Raw genomic sequence first — 20,902 nt, 5'->3', positions numbered from 1 at the left:
AAATATGTTGGCAGGAAAATTGATAACTTCAAATGAAATGTATTATGCAGCCCATAATCAGAGTAACAATCTCGAGGGGCAGTGCCCCATGCACTGTGATAAGAACAAGAAAACGTTCCCATAAAGAAAAATTGAAAATGTGTGCCCACTGTGTATAAAGTTAAGTTGTGATTTAAAGGGAGATCATGAGGAAAATACACAAAATAGGAAGAAAAGACAAATTAAAACTCATCAGATATCGATAAAAGTTCTCAAAAACTTCAGTGTAAAATAATGCAAAACTTGTTACTGATACTGGTAACCATCAGCCTCCCACAGAATTACTATGTTCTTGTCCCACTAGGGGGCAGTGTAAGTGTCCTGTGATAGTTTGAATTCAGGAGTTGTAGAAGGAGATTTGTCCCCTGTATTTCTCTCCAGGGTCTGAATAATACAGGCCTGTTGTTATAATAAAACCCAATTGTCAGTCTTCTGTCTCTTTAACAAGCTTAATAAAATCAATATGTTGTTTGATCATTAGTCATCACCCTTCATCACATGCAGCTTACCAAATATGACTAATCTTCGAAATCCCTCAAAAGAAACAATGGAAGGAAGGAAGGAAGTTTGGAGGTGACACAGAAATGCTTCATAATTGTGACTGCAGGGCACCAGGAAGCAGAGGAAAGGCACGTGTCCACAGGGTGACAAAGAGATAATGCAGGAGGAGTAATAGCAGTTCAGCATACAAAAGTGATATGACTTGTATTAAAAGATAATACTGTAGTCTGTAAAGCCACAACACTTCATCATCATCTGGACAAAATATTTAACAGCCATATTGACTGTATAATTATCTATCAATGTCCCTTCATTCGTGTCCCTGTTTTTACTGATGCTTCACCCCAGTGCCTCCCCTAGTCAAGGATGCTAGGCCTTTCTGGTGCCTGAATATACATTAAATTACTTACTTTAAAAAAGGGATATTGGGATTTTATTTTACCTTCTCTCAGTCTCTGGAGTGGAGGTAGTACTGCTGAGTCCAAGCGATTCCTTAAGGAGATGATTTTTGAGTTACACTTTTATTCCAAACACGGATAACAAACATTCTTAAAAAACAATATATACTTTTTTTAAGCAACAAGTCATTTAAAATTACGGCCATATACCAAAATAACAAAATAGTTCATGCAGACTGACTCAACTGCAATTAAGGGGTAACAAAAAAGGAATTTCAGGTATTTGTTTATTTGTAATTTGTTGCACTTTTAAAATACAAATCTTGTAATTTGGTGGAAACAAAACCCACATTTGCCACTAGTCACATTTTAGGATCTATTCCCTAACATCCGAGGACAGTCTCAAGGCCAGCTCTCTGCATCACAGTCAGTCAAAAGTTACTTTTTAGTCTTCTACTTTGGTTTTGCTCAAGATAATCATGATAAGCCAATTGTACAGCCTCTTATCAGCCTGTCTGCTGACGTGCATGGCAGGAAGTTGCCTTCTCCTGGGGTATGACATACTCAGAGCTGGACACTCACCTGGATCTGAGAGCGGAGCTGCAGTGATGTGGCCACTGAGTCAACCTTTCCCTGAAACACACAGGCAGGGGAAGCGGAGGAGTAAATTATAGTGTCATCATAACACAGAAATAGAAATAATATTCAGCTAACTCAATTGCCCAGCCCACATTGTGGAATAACACCAGTATCACCAGTTATGACCTCTGCAATTGCTGTGCTACTAACAGGTGTTTGAACATATCTATGTTTCATAAACTGATTTTGAGAAAATATTCAAATGTGAGTTTTAGGATTTTTTTTTTTGACATGTATTTACAACCGCAATAAATGTGCAATATGACAAAAGGGCATATTTTCATTGGTACTCCAGAGGCAGATTATAGGTTTTCTAAGGTTAAACGCAAATAGTCAAAACACAACCTACAAGTTAAAGGAATAGTTCAAAATTTCAGGAATTAGGCTTATTCACTTTCTTGCTGAGAGTTAGATAAGAAAATCAACACCACTGCCATGTCTGTATGCTAAATATATACCTACAGCCATCAGCTGGTTATCTTGGAATAGCATAGAGACTGGAAACAGCTAGCCTGGCAAAAAACCCCAAGATATAACATGTTTTTTTTATTTTAGAGGTGCTGATAGGTGGATTTTGTCACCTTTGACTAGGCTAGCTGTTTCCTCCTGTTTCCAGTCTAGCTGGTGTCAATCTTCTCATCTTACTCTCAGCAAGAAAGTGTATAAGCGTATTTCCCAAAATGTCTAACTGTTCCTCTAAAAAACAGTGTGATAAATTAGCAAGATGGCAGCCGAAAGAACCTCTATAATTTAAAGCTGAGATATTCGATTTTTTGATGAGCCAAGGTCTTAACTGACAAGAAAAAGACCGATAAGACTGTTTACCATCTCTGCATCTTGCACTACTTTGCGTTTCCGAAGCTCCTCCATCCTTTCACACACGTCACTGGGGGAGGTGCCGTAATACTGAGAGTACTCCTGAGCCAGGTCATCAAGGTTCCCCACCGAGCCATCCTGAAAGAGATAAAGAGGCATTTAAACACACAGATATGGCCACAGACCAGAAGAGGAAAACGACACGCCACAGAGGTTGAGCAAGATGCCAAATAGCAGGCAAACACTGTAAATACTGACCACTGTCTTGATTAAAGGCATTGTTTCAAGCTTTATTATGGTCACCAGCAAAACAAACAGCCAGGAAACACTGAGATAAAGCACCAGGAGTGTAAAAGAATCAGAGACGTCCAGCTGTGATATTGCCTCGGTCTTCACCAGTGTGTTGTCTTCCTGCCCAGTGACCCCTTCCACCTCCTTGGCCCTCCTCAGACCTGACCCCCTGGCCAGAGGAAGCACCATGTGACGCAGCTACGGCTCTCACTCAGCACTCTTACAGTCATCAGGAGTCGACTCAAGAGGCCACGGTTCAGTCTACCGTAAATCACAAGACGTAGAATCATTCAGTCAGATGAGTCTTTGTCCTGACACGGAGCAAACCCTCCTGGATGTAACCCCTTTTAGTTTCCTACAATTGTGCTACCTGAAGTTATGTGCCTTTTGCCGTGTGGGAAGAAGACGAATAAGACATACATCATTTCAGAGAATTTTGCTGAGTTTTATGACCTAGAGACCTTTGGGACCAGAATCAGCACATGGGGCTGGTTTCCTTGTTAGGGAAATAACCCTAGTTCTAGACTAATGAGACATCTTAAACCAGATAACTCCAACTGTCTGTCAATAAAGACACATTGGATTATTTGGTCTATTTCACTAAAGACCAATACAAGTACTTATTGACAGGAGCAACCCACTCAATGCTGATCAAATTCCTACAATATCCATGATGATTAGAGCAAGGTTTAACCTGCAATAACAGATTTTTTGACAACTTGGGGGCAGCGGAAACAAGCTGTACACACCACATTGGCATATCATCACCTTACAAAGTTCTTACAGTTAGCATGTTAGTACACAGTTGCCTATTTCCTCCCCTTTTAGGTCTGCTGACTGAGAGCAGTGAGACTCAACCGAAACAATGAGTTGAAAGGCACTATAAAGCTCTTTAGAGTCGAGGGAAATGGCAGAGTTGGGTGATAATTACACTGGGGAACAATTTGAAAAAAAAATTCTGTTGAGTTAAATCATGCTGATTCCAAAATTGCAGTCAGTTTTTTTCTAGCACGTCAAGTTTTTTCTCCACAGCTTACCCTCCAGATAAGCAAAATTCCACTGATTAGCTGTAGTAAGACTTGCCAGCTGATTACGATTGGACTCATCTACCGCTACGTGGCAACTTGTTTGTGCAGTCACAATTGAGACAGTGCGGTGAGAGGTGTGTGCAGCTCCCAATAAGTCAGTACTATTACACACATATCTGTTAAGTACAGTATTTTTCATATTTTTTAAGAAAACGGGGATCCTATAGTTCAAAAACTTGACATGATAGAGAAAAACTGAGATCAGTTTTGGATTCCGCACCCAAAAATTAGTTAAAAACAGCTGTCAGACCTAACTCAACAAAAATTCTGTTCCCCAGTGTTATCTGTGGGTTTGTCAACATGAGCGACCCCTTTCACATACAAATAGTGGTTGTTTTAGTCACTTTTTAAAGAAGTAACTTATCCAAACTTTTTAATGATCTTAGAATTTGTCTTTTGAGTTTTAGGCCCAGTGAAGGAGGTGGTAGAGTATTTATTTTAACATTTTTGAGGATGTTTAACTGTCCAAAGCTCAAATAAACAAGTAATTTTAACATCTAAACATATATGTGCATTTTTCTCCAGGTGTGCTAGAGGTGAATTAGATTGGGCAAAAAATTATATAAATTCTGAAAAATAATATCAAATTACAATCTAGAATTAAGCCCATTTTATTGCCATTTTCTGCTGCTGTGTGAATGAATAAAACCTTCTATCATACAGTTAGTGCAGAGCAGTGAGACAGCTGGAGTTAGTCATGACTTATACAAATAACTGAAGATAGTACGACAAATAAAATATGAAAAGATTATATAGTGGGCGATATAACATGTAAGAAGAGTATTTCCTTATCACGCTATTGTCATGAGTTAAGACTAGACAGACGAATAAAAGTGTGTGATCATCAGTAACAGCCACCCAGTATGTCCATAAATTGTTTCACGCATTATCATTATCATTATGCTTCACTCATGTCATACCCTGAAGGTATGCAAATGTTCCCACTGAAAAACAGTCCTCTGCAGTGAAAAGTAATACTGTGGGCTCACTTGTCTCATGGCATGATAGACTGTGACTGGCTCAACTGTCCAGAAAAGAGGGCCATTCATTTGGTAAATGACATGCCCTCGGGTGAAAAATGGCCTGAAAATCTGGCTGCTTTTCATACAGTCAAGAAACAAGGCTGAGGCCGACTGAGAAGCTCTGCACTGTGCCTGGCTGTAGCCACTCTTCTGCCTCAGACTGCCACTGATCCACATAAACAGCCTATTGTGACACAGCCACATGATATTGCATCCCTCCGAATGCTTATTAGACACGGTTGCATGTATATATCCTTGTTACAGATAAATGTAAACACAAACAAACTGACCTGAATGAGACATCAAATAAATAATGAGTTCCATTCTCGTGCTGAAAATTCTTACAAAATGGTAGTTTTGGGAAAATATTCCAGTGTGCTTTATATTTCCCTCTGTCTCCAAATTAATGGTCTCTAAGCCAAAATTGCAGCATGAGACATCAACCACAGAGGCTTGAAAAGAAGAGTGCGGTGTCACATTTCTCAGGCACTGAGCATCTCATAGGCAGACAAAAGATCCACGTGCCCCTAGGGCCCAGTGTCTAATGAGTGTTTTTACAGTTCCTCTGTCTTGTCTCACCCTTTTAGGCAACCAGACCTGGGTCACAAAGTACCAGCAAATAATTTGGATCACTATACCCTACATAGAGCCAGAGATGTTGAAGGACAGTCTTGCTTCAGAAGTCAATGACAAGAGTACCAGGGGATTCAGATAAGATCATAAAGAATACTTTTTATGAATGTCAACTTCTATGATACTTCAAACTTCAAATCCATTTTGACCTACAGTAAGTTTGTCAGAGACTATATTCCACAAAAAAGCACAACTATCTGATGTAGCAGAGCAGCATTTTGCCAAACAGGGCTTAGTAAAACCAAATCCACTGAAAAGTGTGTATGTTTATATCCCATTAAACATCCTTATCTCACCTTGAATAAACAACTCTAGAAATCGTTACCAAGCACATGTACTTGCTACTACCTTGTCATTCATCTGTCAATCAATCCAACAACTTAATTTCAAAAATCAGATTTTAGTTCAGCAGAGAAACATCACTGACTATGAAAGACCATTGTAGAGGTCTTAAATAGTGTATTGAGGGATGTTTCAAAAGATCATGAGAACAAGCACTGACTTGTTTAAGCTCTTCCTACTAAATGAAAGTCTTCATCAACCGACAACCCTACAGGGGAAGATGCACATACTAAGGTGTCTTTTGAAACAAGGCTATATAAATTGAAATTTTTCCCAATGAATCCACAGGAAACTACCAGCTAACCATAGGACCACATTCCAGTGCAAACACAAAAATACACTCACCACAAACAGGCATCTGGCTGCCAACAGTCGCTGCCCAGCACTACTTGCTCTTCAGTTCCACCACACTGCTGTTTAAGTGAACGGCACCGTTTTGAAACTTAACTCAGTTCAGTGACTGGGGGACAATACATCCTGAAGTGAAGGGGAGGGGTGTCCGGCACGCATAAATCAGAGGGAGTTTGGTTTAGGGGAGGTTGGGGGAGTTGCAACCACATGTGACGCTGGTGCTGCTGGGTGGGGCGATCTACTCTCTCCAGCTGCGGCTGACTCATGTTCAAATAAACCACCACCTCTTAGTGTGTGAGAGTGTGCCTGCATGTTTATGTCTGCAGTGGAGTTAAGAGTGATGTGTCAGGCTTTTAATAAAACATTTTGAATATTAGTCAGATAGGTCTCCCTCTGCTGATATGGAGGTTTCTCTCTGACCACAGTCGTATAGAAGTCTGCAAATCTGTAATGAGATTTTTATGTCTTTGCACATTTTATTTAATTGTATACATATTCTATTTTTTTTTACATCCATGTTTGCTAGCTTGCAGTCTTCTTCACTACCTTAGCTGGCGCATTACAATACTACTTTTTTATGTGTTACTGTCAACAACTGTCAGTGGAAATAGTGGCAAAAATGTGCATTGCCTTGCCTTGCATGTGTGTCTTTGTGCTTGCATGACACAAAGAAAACAGGGACCCACTTGTAAAAACACTATTCCATGGCACTAATACGGGTTAAAAACTCTACATGCTACAAGTTTCCCTACCAATACTTATGGAGGGTCATCATGTTTAGTAGCCATTAGTTAGTTTAGTGTTTTAATATACTTTTTTAGTCCCAAATACACTTTCAGAGGCTTCTAACAAATTTGGGGTAAAACAATGCACCACTATTCTGAAATATTTACCCCAGATTTTCCCCATTTGTCAGTCAAATTGATCTATCAATGACTTGGTCTTTATCAATGAATGACTGACTGAATGTAAGAAAAAGGATGATCGAACATGATTTAATACACAAATAAACATGGGCATACAAAAGAGCATCCTAGTAGAAGTTGGCTAAAGTAAATACTAAAACACTGGCAACAACGTAAAATCTTTAACTGACATACAGGGTTGTCACTCCCATCGTTCGCATACCCATCTTTCATAAAGGTAATATCAACATAAGAACATAATATAACAAACAAGCACGTCTATTGTACATAATCCAAACATGTCTAAACATTTTGAACACTAGCAGTCTCAGAACCAGCAGGTGGCAGCAAATAGTAACTCTACATCAACATCTTTCTGCTACTTACTGATGTGGCATTGATAGAGAGCTAAAGGTGATGGTAGTGAGTTGAAAAGCCAAGTAAATAGGACAAGATGGAAACTAAATATTTCCTCTCAACCTTAACAAAGTGTAGTGATGTCAAAACATTCTCTGTGCACTAATAAACTACTAAATCAAGGAATGAGTCAACTTGCAGCTGAGCCTTGCAGTAAGTGTAAGCAGACCCAGAAGAAGCAGCACTATGATTTTCCTCCTCTGCTCACTGCTGAAATTTATCGACATAACAACAAAGGCAACTTCACACATCCTTATGGCATTAGTTACCAGGGTGGTGACCTCTTTTACTTGTAGTATTAGTCCGTGAGATTAAGTGTGGAGAGATAACCCTCAATATCTTAGTCTAATCGTGACCTTACTACCTCTAATCTTTATCTTTAGTAACTGCCCACTGACTCCAGAGCAGTGAGCAGCAGCAGCAGGAGGTAACAATAGCAGTATCAGATCTGCAGCAGGAGGCTGCAGATTATGCTGAGCTGCAGATGGATGGTGGAGATGGTGGAGGGCTTCGTTCCGCGCACGGTGCCAAAGGGCCGAGGCAGCTCATGCCAGAAAGGGCAGTTTTCTGCCTGGCTACACAGCGGCGGGCTGCTCGTCACCTCGGAGCACAGGGGGAGCAGGAGATAGATGCCATTCCTCCCTGTCAGCCAGCTCCTTTCCCATTACCGTCAAACCTCCTGATTTTTGTCTGTGCCGACCTGGAGAGCCTGAGCACTCATCTGAGCTTTGATCCCTGTGGACATCACTCTGTGCTCAAGAGAGTGAGAGACATCACTCGTGTGTCTGTGAGAAGACTAGCCCACATGATCAGCACCATGGCCTCAGTATCATACAATTTAACTTCAAGTCCAGTTCTAAGGTAAAACCGAAGTTTGAACATTTAGATCACCGAAACTGTAATCACAAGGTTTTCACATACTCTGCCCTTCTAACTATAGTAGAATCAAACCAGCCTCCACTCATTTTCTCTATTAAAAAAAAACTGCTGAACAAGTGGAAAAATGCGATGACACTGTAAGAATTTATATATGTGTAATTTAAACATGTATAACACATACATATTATATTCACTGTACATATATTAATCATATTATATTGTATTGTATTTAGATTCTTTTTCACATCATGCTTGATTATATTTATTATTTATACATTCTAATACTATCATATATAATACATATTCCATATGTACTGTATATACTGTGGTATGTACGTGTATGTCACTTTTATCTGTACTAATGGTTTTGCACAGATATTAAATATGTATGCATATTGGTTTAGGGTAACATACTGTATATAGGTCTCTAACTTTTATTTATTTGTCATCGGTTATAACAAATAAATCTACATATTTTTTGTACTTATCTGTATCCTGTTCCTACAGACCTCTCTAGCCTGTTTCCTGTGCTGCTGCAAAATCTCTCTCCAGGGTATCAATAAAGTTAAATCTTAAAATATATAATGATACCAAACTGTCTATAATATACACATATGCCATTTAGAAAGCCAACTATGGGTGAAAACACTGTATTCCTTGTGTTTTAGAGAATAAAAAGAAGCAGCCTTCTTTTTAGCTTGATAACATATTTCTGATGTTCTCCAACGGATTCCGAAAATGTTTTCATAAGCTGAAGTGGCACAGAAATGTCTAAACAAATGCAAGTCTAAGTGCTGTAATCAACAAGAGTTTCAGCATGAGCAGTGATATTTAATAGATCTATGAAATTAATGTATGTGTATGTGTGAGAATTAGTGCAGTTGCAGAGCACCCAAGGGCCCAGTCCAGATCGACAGCCCCAGGGCCCCCTACAGAGAAAAGGAGGATCAGTGGAAGAGCTTAACCATTCATGTCTGAGTGGTAAGTGGATTTTGACAAGTCCCAAATGAGGGTTTGATGAGAAGGGTCACATTGTGACATGCACACTGTCAATCACAGATACATACACTGCATATAGAATCCCTGGTCTTGTTTGAACTGCATTAGCAAGGTCTGTAATACAGAGCTCTGCTCCTACTTTTCATCCTATCAGTCACTGAGCAAATATTTCTCACTGCTGACAGAGACAAAAGACCAGCTTCCCTGCATAGGAGATTTCTCATGCTCTCATTCTGAATGGTAGGAGGACAGAAAAGAAATGGCTGCAAACAGGTTTTTCCACACTGAAAGAAGGTAGACTGATGGTTAACAATACTCATCAACACGACTCTGAACCAGGATTAGTGGATCATGATTTTTGTAAAAGATGCAAAACAAAAATGCAGAGAATTTCTAAAAAGCAAATTAAAAACTACATTGTTGTCTGCTGGCATGCAGCAATAAATCAAGATTCATGACAGTAAGGGAAACCTGCCAGGGATCCAGATTAAAAAAGAATGAGAGTAAAACTCCAAAGAAGATTAAATGGGCAGACAGGAGGCACAGAACAAACCTATTGTCTACAGCACTAAATCTTGCAAATCTGATTGGGATTTTAAACATTATTTGAAAACACATATTCCAGATTTAGATGAAGGACACTATAGTCTCCAAAAGCCCCCAACCTCAGCTATAACAATGCAACACAATTCATATTTGGAAATATCTATTATTACCATCTATTATTGCAAAAGCACCCTGTGGATCCCTACTTGTTTTGAAGCAGCTTCTGTATTGTCCCTGTTTCTTGAAGCATGTTTAATTCAACAGTGCAGAGATAAAATAAAGAATCATCCCCTTAAAATTTCAGTTAAATTACGTGCATGGATATTCTGAGTGTATTAAATCCCCTCTGGATGGCAGTGTGTTTTTGTGGAAGGGGCGGCCTATAGATTGTTCCCATTCCTTGGAGCATGTTTAATTCAGTGGTGCTGAAAACAAACACGGAGACCTCACTTTAAAATTCACACCTAAAAAGACCGTGTGTATTCCTCAGTTGTAAAAGGCTCTGTGAATGGTTCTGGGTTTGTAGTGAAGCAGCCTGTGGATTGTTCTTATTCCTTCGGCCATGTTTAATTCAGAGGTGCTGAAATCATTTCATCTGCCCCTCACCCCTGTGCTTGGGTAATTACCCTTGTGTGACTGTGCGGTGATCCCCTGAGACACGACTGCCAGCTCGCACCGTCTCCGGCTGTATTTTATCAGTGCAGTAGCTCACCCCTCACAAGACCACAACATCCACTGATCCCCCTGTGACACACAACGCAGGAGTCAAGGGCAGCTGTCAATCATGCAGTGTAAGATCATGGGGCCCCAGAATGAGGTCATTCTACATGGTGTGAAAAACAAGTGAGTTGGTCCAATCAGGAAAGAAAATACCCTCCAGACATTTCTCTTTTGAAACTTTCCATGGGAAAATCATGCAGACAAGACATTGACTTGAAAAACAGCAGAGCGCAGAGCACTGCAATAAATTAGATGAAGAGAGGAACAACTGAGAAGTGACTAATTTAAAACGGTTAACAATTGTGTCTCATGAATAGATTTCAAGCAGAGTGGGCTGTTTACTGGTGTCAGTATTTGAGCTTCAGACAGAGTAGTGCAGACTCTGAGACATTTGAACTACATTTTCTGAGGGCACCACCAAAACTGTTATCCTGCTATGGGAATTACTGAGATCTTACTAAGATGTTTCTGACAACACTTTTCCCCGTTGTCTAGTCAGAGCCAGCATCTCTGCCAGACTTGCCAGTTGGCACTCGCCTCTGTGAGATCCGTTTCTCAGAGAAATGCATCTTAACACGGCGATGATGTACTTCAAACGTTCACAAGACCGGGCTCACTGACTGCACATGGTCCTTTTGACAACCGCAGACATCCCAACAGACCTGACGACAACATCACCTGTCCAACTCAATTTTCCTCCTCCTCTATGCTCTCAGATGTTCCGTCTCCTCCTCTGCCATTCCAAGGACATCCACCTAACAGCCACTACATCCATTAATGGATGCTAACCGCAGCTTGCCAAGCGTGCACTGATATCATAAGAATTGCATGAGGATCTATAACCTGTTTTCAATTCAACATCCAAGAGAGGTCTCGATTTCAGTGTTTGACATCTCTTCTTTGACGGATGTTTTGATCTGCTTATTGAAGTGTAGCTATTTAACCATGTTCTCTTAAGGCTCAAATATTCCTCCCTGTTCTCCATACACTGGCTAACAGTACTAAAATACCGATATATAATCAATTCTGCTGCAATTTCATGTATTTCTCTCACTTATTTTTCCTTCTAAAATGAATTTCACTGGGAAAAAGATCATTCCTTAAAGACACAATGTTTCAAAAGTCAATAAAACTGACATGGTGATTAAATATGCATAATCGCTCATTGGAATTGATCTCTCGCTCAATATGTGGCGCTTTCTTGAGGCCGACATCTGGCAAAGTGTTTTAATATCCTCACAGCCATACTTTTCAATCAAGGTGCCTTGTCAGATTCATGTCAATTAAAAACAGCATTCACTTGTAAAATACTGTCTCAGTTTTCACAACTGCCTTTATGTTTATTGTGGTATCTCAACTTTTAATCTTTATAGCATACTCCTAGTCTGTCACTGCACAAAAGCATTAGCATATCATAAAATACAACTATTGTGAAATGCTCTGTAAAAGTAAAAGATTTTTTTCCTGCAATGCATTTAGAAGATCTGAGTGGCCATATTGTAGAAATACCATACAAACTTTAATAATGCAGAATGCTTAAACCGTATTCAGTCAAGCATAAGCACTCAGGAATAAAAAATTTAATAATTACATTCATGCATTATAAACTATCTCCCTGCAGTAAGCTACACAATTCACAATACATACTGCGGCTTCAAATGCAATTCAAGTTTAATTGATACAATGAATGAGTCTTTCCCCATGACTAATGAAAAGCACTCCAATTTTAGATTTCAGGATCAATATCTTGGAGATAATGAAATAAAGGTTTAAAAGGATTAATAAAATAACGCTCCATGGTGGCCTTACAGTGTGCTACAAACCCAACACTGATCACCATGAGAACTTTCTCAGATAATCTACCTTTAGACACATGAAAAAGGCAGGGATTTGTTCATTTAGTTGGATCTATTTCCTTTTAGGTCACATCACTGTGGAGCAGGCTGGTTCTGGTCGAAAACTAATCCAAATCTGGCCCTCACCCTCTTGGAGGAATGTCAAGCTTTGATGGCCCACAGATCGTTTTCTTGATTGAAAATCTCTACCTCTCAGTACTCACTACTCACTACTCCTTTCTTAAATCACCGCCTCCTCGCTACCTGTCTTATGCTCTCCTTATTCATAAACCTTAGTTTTCTTATCTCTTTTGTCCCACTTTGCTCTCCTATATTTGTCTTTATCTCTCTCCCTTTAGGCCTAATGTCTCCATTATTTCTTCAGTATTTTCACTCAGTCTGCCTTCTACTATGGACTACAGTTGGATGCCTCCATTTGCTTGATGATGCATGAAAAGAGGCATTATACTGTGGTATGTCATAAATCCCACTCTCTTCTTCTGAATTACGGCTATGCATTTGGATATTGAACATGGATAATAAAAATAGATGATTCATATACTGTGGCTTTGTAATAGCATTTCTACTCCAGAGGTGAAATAAAGGCCATGACAAGGTGAGGATGAAATGACACAAGAAAGTAATGAGGAGAAATGCTGAGTGGCGCAGAGATGGGCAAGTTGGGAGTAGAATAAAATAGATGTATATGACTTAATAATAATCCTAATGAAAAAACACTACAATTTCTTAACATGGTTATATCATACATCTTGAAAATGCTGCTCAGCCCTCGTCCACACTCCCTTGACCATTATCTTTTTTCTAAACTTCATAGAATTCATTACTTCACCTGATGTTAGGGGAAGTAGATCAGGGAATATATTAAGGGTCTTTTTACCTGTGCTTGGAGTTATTAAAATAATTCTCTCCAAAAGACTATAATAATAAAATACTGTCGCATTTATTAGGCTATTCCCTCATCTGATATTGCCTAAAAATATGTCAACATTTTGTAGCATGAAAGAAACCCAAAGATATTCAAAGAAAATCCTGACATTTGAGAACCTGGAACCAGCAAATGTAAAAAATGAAATGATTAATCGTTTTTCAAAATAGCTTCTGATTTATTTTCTGTTGCTTGACTAATTGATTAATTGTTGCAGCTCTATGAGGAATATACTCAAACCACTTCACAAGTAATTTATCAACATAGCAACTCTAATTTTAAAACCTATTATCTGGAACTAATGAAAATGTTCTAAATAACAGAGTGAAGAGTTGTCAGTCAGCCTTCTGGCAAAAAAAGTTTTGTTGCCAGTACAAATATTGTCATACGTAATTTTGCCAGTGAAATATTTTGCATGTAATCTTACAATCAGCTTGCAGACACTTGTTTACTACTGAAATTTGCCATGCACTGACTGTCCTGCACTGACTGCATGATCCTGTTCATATGTGCATATGCTGTCTCATATATTCCATATTATCTTCTCTTGTTCTCTTTTCAGGACTTCAGTAGATCTGTGCTGACATCCTTTTGGTAACTTCCTGGAAGGGACATTATTTACACTCGACACACAGACATAGAACTAGCTCATATGGCAATTTATTTCTTCATATATTCAAATTTTGTCTTATACTATAGCCATTTTAATAAACAAATTTGATTGAATGCAGCAAGAACATAAAATAACATCAAAAATTGTTGTGGCTATATTTATATTTATATTAAACTAATGTTAGTGTGGAGTGATTATCAATATATTTATGAATGAGAAACATGTCTATTTGTCTTACTACTGTATGTTAACATAAAACTAATAAAACCCTAAAAAAGAAGGTCACCTGCTAACTATGGCTACAGCAAGGGACATGGGGGAAACCTTTATTTGCGTATGGTTGCAAGTGACTTCCAGCACCCTAATCAGAATGTCACCATAACGTCTTCCCTCTTAGAAAAGTCAATGCTGCAGTCTTGTTTTTTTTATTAACATGGAGCCCAGCTGATTTCCTTGTCTTCCTTCAAGTTGTTTATCTATTTCAGTTAACTTAAGCAGCTGATGTGGAAAGGCTGGCTAATTATTGATTTGACTCAAGCCAAAGCAGGGAGAGAAGCCACAAAAGAAAACAGGCAAAAACAATTAAGTAGCTCCAGCTAGGACTGACACAACTGACTGGAGCTTTTACGGGTATGAGTGAGCAGCTGCTTATATGGCACATTGTCTTTGCTGCAGCAAAACAAGCTTAAATTATATTCTGAGATCTAAATTGAACAGAACAATGTCACTCTAGGCAGGCTGTATTCTCATCTTTACACAAATCAGTTATGAAAGTTAGACTTGGACTAACTTTTTTTCTGGAATAGAGGATGTGTTTGAATAGCTACATATATAAAAAAGAAACAAACATAAACATAAACATATATATCAGTCAGAAAACACAGGCGAGCTTGAAACTAGCACGGCCACTTGTTTTAAAATAAACTGCATAGAGAGAGAGAGGATAAACAGAGAAACCCGGTACACCTCCCTTTTTGAAAAAAAGACATCAAAGGCATGGCAAACAGTCAAACACGACTTCTTTCTATGGAGCTCAGGGTGGATTTCCACGTTGTTTGAAATCTGGCAACCATGTATGACACTGACACAGATGCCAGATTTGCCAGCGCAGCTGAAAATAACTCTGTGTTTCAGAGAGCATGCTGTCCACTGGGCATCATTAACTCATACACTGAAGGTGAGTACCATTTGTGGCAGTTCAGATGTTAACATCAAGGTTATACAGTGTGTAACTGATTTTATCAGTTGAACTGACAGTGATCGTCTCAAAGGGAGCCAAGAGTCTGACTCACTGTGCTGCATATGAGCTGATTTAAGATGGAGGCCAAGCTGCTATTGTTAGGACAGCAGTTTGAGTGTAATTATATATTGATTGACATAATAAGAGTCAAACCTAATCACAATCACGGAGCTGTATGAAAATTGTAGGAGGACATCCACTGGAACAGTTTTCATTAGTGGCAATGGTCCAAAAACTGTCCTTTGGGAAAATCTGGGTAAAAGGGGCAAAATTAGGATCTGGTTGGATGATCAGAAAATGGAAAATATTTCTACATTATTTCTGCTCAGGCATTTTGAGGCATGCTAGTGGGTAAGAAGGAAAATAAATGCCTAAACATAGCGACACAGAACTGTAAACAAATGTATATATCCATCTTCTCTAAAACAGTTTTAAGAAAAATTGAACATTACAACCTTCATACGTAGTAGTACTGTTGTATTAGACTCCATTGTTTTTTGGTAGGTGTACCTAATAAACTGTATATCTACCATAACATGTCATGAAGCTGTAGATTTTTTTGAAAGAGTTATTTCTGTCAACATAATGCGCCCCCTCCAAAAAAGCTCTCAAAACAAGTTTATTTGCGTTGGGTACCAGTAGTATTATCTGCTCAACAAAAGATTTTACCATGAGACCATTTTTAGGAGGAAAAGCAAATCATGTCCATTCCAGGTTACCAAATGGATGTAAGCACATATCTACCAAAGTCCTCCAGGTGTAATCACATGGAAAAGAGAACAAGAGAAGAGACAGCTCCAACTTTCAAAGGGACAAAAAGGAGACAAGAAAACTCTAAAGAAAAGACTAAAGCTATGTTTGTCTTTCAGGGATATACTCTACATCAAACATAAGATTTTCACATGTGCATAATTTCAATATGGTTGTTAATGATGGCTATAAATATAAAAACACTAACACCGAATAGTTGTATGACATTGCACACACCTTCCACAACAGATTTGATTAAACCTTCCATGGACACACTATGGAATGGTGTTTTCTACAGTAAACTGCTGCAAGACAGCATCTACATACTGAAAATCCTACTTGAGCTTAATTTGAAGTGCAGGGAGGTTACTTTATCTTCTCCAAAGAACAATGGAAGCAGATTAAAGAACAAAACAAGCACTATAGCATAATAAAAATTCATTGCGTGATATCCAGTTTCCAGTATGTAAAACTTAAATGGGGACAAGCCGTAAATATGTCATTTTACAGTGCTAATGAGATAATAAATGAACACAGTCACGTTTCTCAAATAGTCTTTATTGGCCACCATGGAGGCAATTATGTGATAATGTCTCATAGGCATCAAAGAAAACTGTGTGAATAATGGATACAATGACTCAGACCTGGACATAACCTTGACAATGACATTAAGAATAGGCTGGTAAGGAACATTTTGTACGCAGTACGCACTTAAGACACTGATCAATTCCCACTTGGAAAACAGGGATGAACTTCTGTGTAATTCAAAGGAAATTATTATTTTTGGACAACTGGGCCTTTAAATATCAATTTGCTCTAAACCATGGTCACAAATACCCAATAAAGTAATACTCTAAAACCCCAAGACCCCTTACTAGTAAACACATAAAAACACACATAAAACAACAACTTCTTTGTCATTTGTATTAAAAAAAACAAAATCTTTCTATGACAAAACCCACTGTGGGAAGCTACAATAAAAAGCCAAGTAATAAAGAGACAAGCCAAGAAGCTATCTTTTACTTCACAAATTTACATCCATGGTTGAACCTGTCTGAGTCTGTCTTTGCCTCATGTCATCCATGTAAAATGTATTGCGCTCTGAATCAATTTCTCTTGAAGGATGACTCTAGAGAGGAACTTTAAAAAGCTGACAGCTAAATGTCAGCGGCTCTGACCTCTCCCTTGTTTTCTTCACCATTTCATTAAGAAAGACTTTGAAGACTACAATTTTAAGGTTCAAGTCATCCAAGCTTCAACTACATGTATGTGATCAAGTGATAAAGACCCACAGTCAGCTGAGTAATATGTTCAGACACTTGACACATGAGAATGAAACATGAAAGCACATTTGAGTGATAAATATTCAACACAGTGGATTTGAGCCACAAATAGATGCAGCCTGCCTACAGGCAGACACTGGCTCATGGGGCACAAACAAGACTTCTTCTAGGAATCACTGAAAACTCAAACTCCTCATTTGAGGAATCACAAACAATGTAACAATGACAGCTGTAAGGCATCAATCTCCATACTAAGCTTAGATGCCAAAATTTAAACCACAGAAATATTTTCGCTTGACACTTTTCTCTAATAGTTCAGTGTAAAGTCTTTCTTCTGGGTTTCACAATCACAATTCTGACTATAAACATTTGCTGCAGCTAAAAACAGTGTAATTTAAGAGAGTGTAATGAATACAAAAATAATCATCCTAGAGTCTTTTTGAAGATTAGATTTTGTAGATTTTGTCTACATGAAGTGCATGTGAATGTTGTTCACGTGTAACGTACGTAATTGTAGATGAAAAAAATAATCTTCCTTGACAGCGTTCAGCATTAACTCCAAATAAACCCGTTGGCAACATGCAAAATTAGATACAAAGTCAAATAACTGGCAGTTCCTGCCACCGGTAGTCATTTCAGAAAAGTATTTGAAGTCTGTCCTGGTCAATTGGTTTGATTTGCATTCATGTATTTTGACTAAAGGCAAATAATGAAACATTCTCCAGCCCTGTTGACACTTTCCTCCAAAGGCACCACCCCTTCACTGCCCTGTCGATAAACCCCTTCCCATCCATCTGCTACACCAAGGAGATTAAAACAAATGCGCTGTGCTGATGTTTTTACCTACATTGTTAAATAAAATGTTGCCCTTCTTCTCTTTGATCCTCACTCAGCTATTGTAGAATTATGTTACAGTATGTTCTCCAAATCAAAATGACATTTTACTAACATGGAGAGCACAACATGTTCACCTCCAAACCATGCCACCATCCACAACCTTTTCTCTGAACTTGAAATTTAAATGCCAAAAGCTTGGCATGGTTCATAACAGTGACATAACAGCTATGTGACATTTAAGAAACTTTCTGCAAGATATAAGCTGTCTACTTGGATAATAGTCAAGAAGAGGTATGCAGCAGGCCGAAAATCAAGACATTAAGAGTCAGGTCTCTCCATTTCCAAATAGATTATTTTAATATTCATTAGATGCGTGACTGAAGGCATTACCACTCTCACTAGTGAATCATCCTGACTAGAACCCACCAGGGGGCCAGAGGTCCTGGTGCCGTGGTACGCTGGCCTCATTGTGACATATGGAATTTTTTTTTAGCTTGTCTGCACTAATCCCAGTGAAAGCCAAACTCACGCCAGCAGACATGTCAACTTCTGAAACCTGCTAGTGCAAAGGTGGACCCCGGGCTTCAGTATCTACCACAGCTGTCATGTCTGGGTGGATGGCTGTGGGAGTCTGCAGCAGAGTGGGCAGCAAGACAGGCCAGGGTTAGACATAAATGCAATCGCTAGTGGGCCTCCTGTCAGTCTGCCAGATCAGACTCCATAAAGGTACTCAACCAACACTCACCCACAGGGTGTCATTGAGCTAATGACGACCCAAAATGCACTGCTCATACATTAGTTGAATAGTAGTAGTAGTAGTAATAGTAGTAGTAGTAGTAGTAGTAGTAGAAGAACAATAAAATGCAGTTTAGAATTTCAGACAAAAAAAAGCAGTATTCTTGATTGAGACTTCTTTGCAATGTTTGTGTATTTTGGCATAATACGTGTATGGACTAAATCAAGCATTACTGACCCAAATAGCTGTATGATCTCAAACGTACTTCTCACAGGGATTTTTGCAAATCCCTCTGTACCTTTGCATAAATAAGGGGTTAGGCAGAGGTGAGGATGGATTTTGGAGTGCTTTGATAGTGTTGGTTTTGTTATCATACTCAAAAAGGTTTTTTCTAGGGCTGCCCCCTCATAGTTGACCAAAGCGTTTTTATTGGTTGGTTAGTCACAGAAAAAAAAAACAGATATCAAACAGCTGCGTCTCATTTGGGTCTCTTGCCAAATGTAGCTTTACAATTATATAAATGTGTTTACCTCCATCAAACTGTTGATGTGACACCGAGCTAGTTCACTGTGCCTATGTTTTGTCCATTTGTTGGGTGTGAGCGTGCAAAAGTAAAATAAAACAATAATATAAAGAAGACTTGTGGTGCTGGTCACATGCAGTTTTAAATGTCCCTTGTTTTCCCAATGATAATGTCAATGATCTGGGATGGCTAAACACCTGGGAGCATGTCTTGGCCCTTACAAATTACAGCATGAATAATTAAAGTAGCTGTTCATCTTGTTAAAAGAATTGTATTTCAATAAATAATAATCTAGGAAGTCATTACAAAACAGGTCCACATACTATGACTTTCTATGAGAAAATGTAGATTCCCATTTTAGTCCTGCCTTTTCTATGCAAAAGATTCTAAAAAGGGCAACAACAAAAAAAAAGACATCCAGCACATAACCAGAAATCTGAGCTACAATTAGACAAACCAAGTGGGATCGATATAACTGCGCCAGAGGGAATTCTCTAATCAAATGTTAATTGATTAAATCGGGCCAATTAATTCCACCCTTGCCTGAACATCGCTGCAGTTTCAAAATGGATAACACTTGATAAAGACAGAAGAGTTTAATCAGAGTCTGTAGTCTCTTCTGTAGGTGCCGTCTACAGTGACGACCCCTAATTTTTCACAGAATTTAAGTAAATATTGTTATTTATCCAAAGACAAGACAACCCTCATCAACTGAAGTAGTAACTTTGACTTCTGAAAGTCATTGATTCCTCTGGTAGCGTAAAAAACGAGTTATGTACACATAAGCTGTATAATATCACAGCGTTGGCAGTGGGGGAAGAGGGATTTACTCAAGCTACCATGTTTGGTCCACTTGAGTGCTAAGCAGTATGGGTCAATTCTGCTATAATACATCTCATTTAAAATTTCACTAAGCCAGTTGGCACAAACGCCATAGGATGTTTGTAACATTTATAGCCTGTCTGGGTCTTTGGGCTTGCTGCCTGGCTACTGTTCCTTCCTTTATTAAAACACAACTCCATACAACGTCTGTGGAATTTGGGGAATCAACACACAATGTCACACTAAGTGAATAGCTGGAGATGACCCAAACTGAGAGATGTAGATGACTAGAGCCTAAAGACTTAATGAAGACTGTGTTTTAGTATTCAGCTCTTTATCATAGTTGTTTTATCATAAGCATGGTAGCTTTATGCAGTTTTATCTGCTTGATAAACACTCCCAGGTTTGTAGCACTTCTGTTCACTTTCTTGACCACTTTTGTGAAATTTTGGTCTCGGTTTAGGTGCGTTTTGACTTGGACTTGCCATTATCGAGTGGTTATTCAATCATTAGTTGAATGTTCAAGGTTGGAGTATACAGCTAATGCAGATATATATACTGTTTAGCTTTGGCTTTTTTGGTCTTGGGCTAGAATGAGGTGTGTTATGCTTTGGTCTGTCTTGGTCTGAGACCTACTCCAACACAATTGGACATAGTCTGGCATTTAACTGGTAGTCAACTAGGGTGGTCTGGGCTAAAACCCTGTATACTGCCCGAAAAATGTGTTCAAA

The 20,902-nt window shown here is 38.7% G+C and overlaps 1 protein-coding gene across 1 annotated transcript in view; it reads right to left on the bottom strand.

Moving 5' to 3' along the window:
- The window catches only part of sash1b (SAM and SH3 domain containing 1b), a 43,772-nt gene that overhangs the window by 9,623 nt on the left and 13,247 nt on the right, over positions 1–20,902 (bottom strand). The window contains exons 2-4 of the mRNA XM_070920752.1: positions 2,403–2,531; positions 1,521–1,571; positions 983–1,032 (exon numbers count right to left, since the gene is read on the bottom strand). Coding sequence (XP_070776853.1) covers positions 983–1,032; positions 1,521–1,571; positions 2,403–2,531 — 230 coding nt within the window. The remainder of the gene's footprint in view (positions 1–982; positions 1,033–1,520; positions 1,572–2,402; positions 2,532–20,902) is intronic.

This window comes from Enoplosus armatus, chromosome 15 (genome assembly GCF_043641665.1).
Source record: "Enoplosus armatus isolate fEnoArm2 chromosome 15, fEnoArm2.hap1, whole genome shotgun sequence".
Classification (NCBI taxonomy): Eukaryota; Metazoa; Chordata; class Actinopteri; order Centrarchiformes; family Enoplosidae; genus Enoplosus; species Enoplosus armatus.
This window is presented reverse-complemented; position numbering and strand designations above follow the sequence as displayed.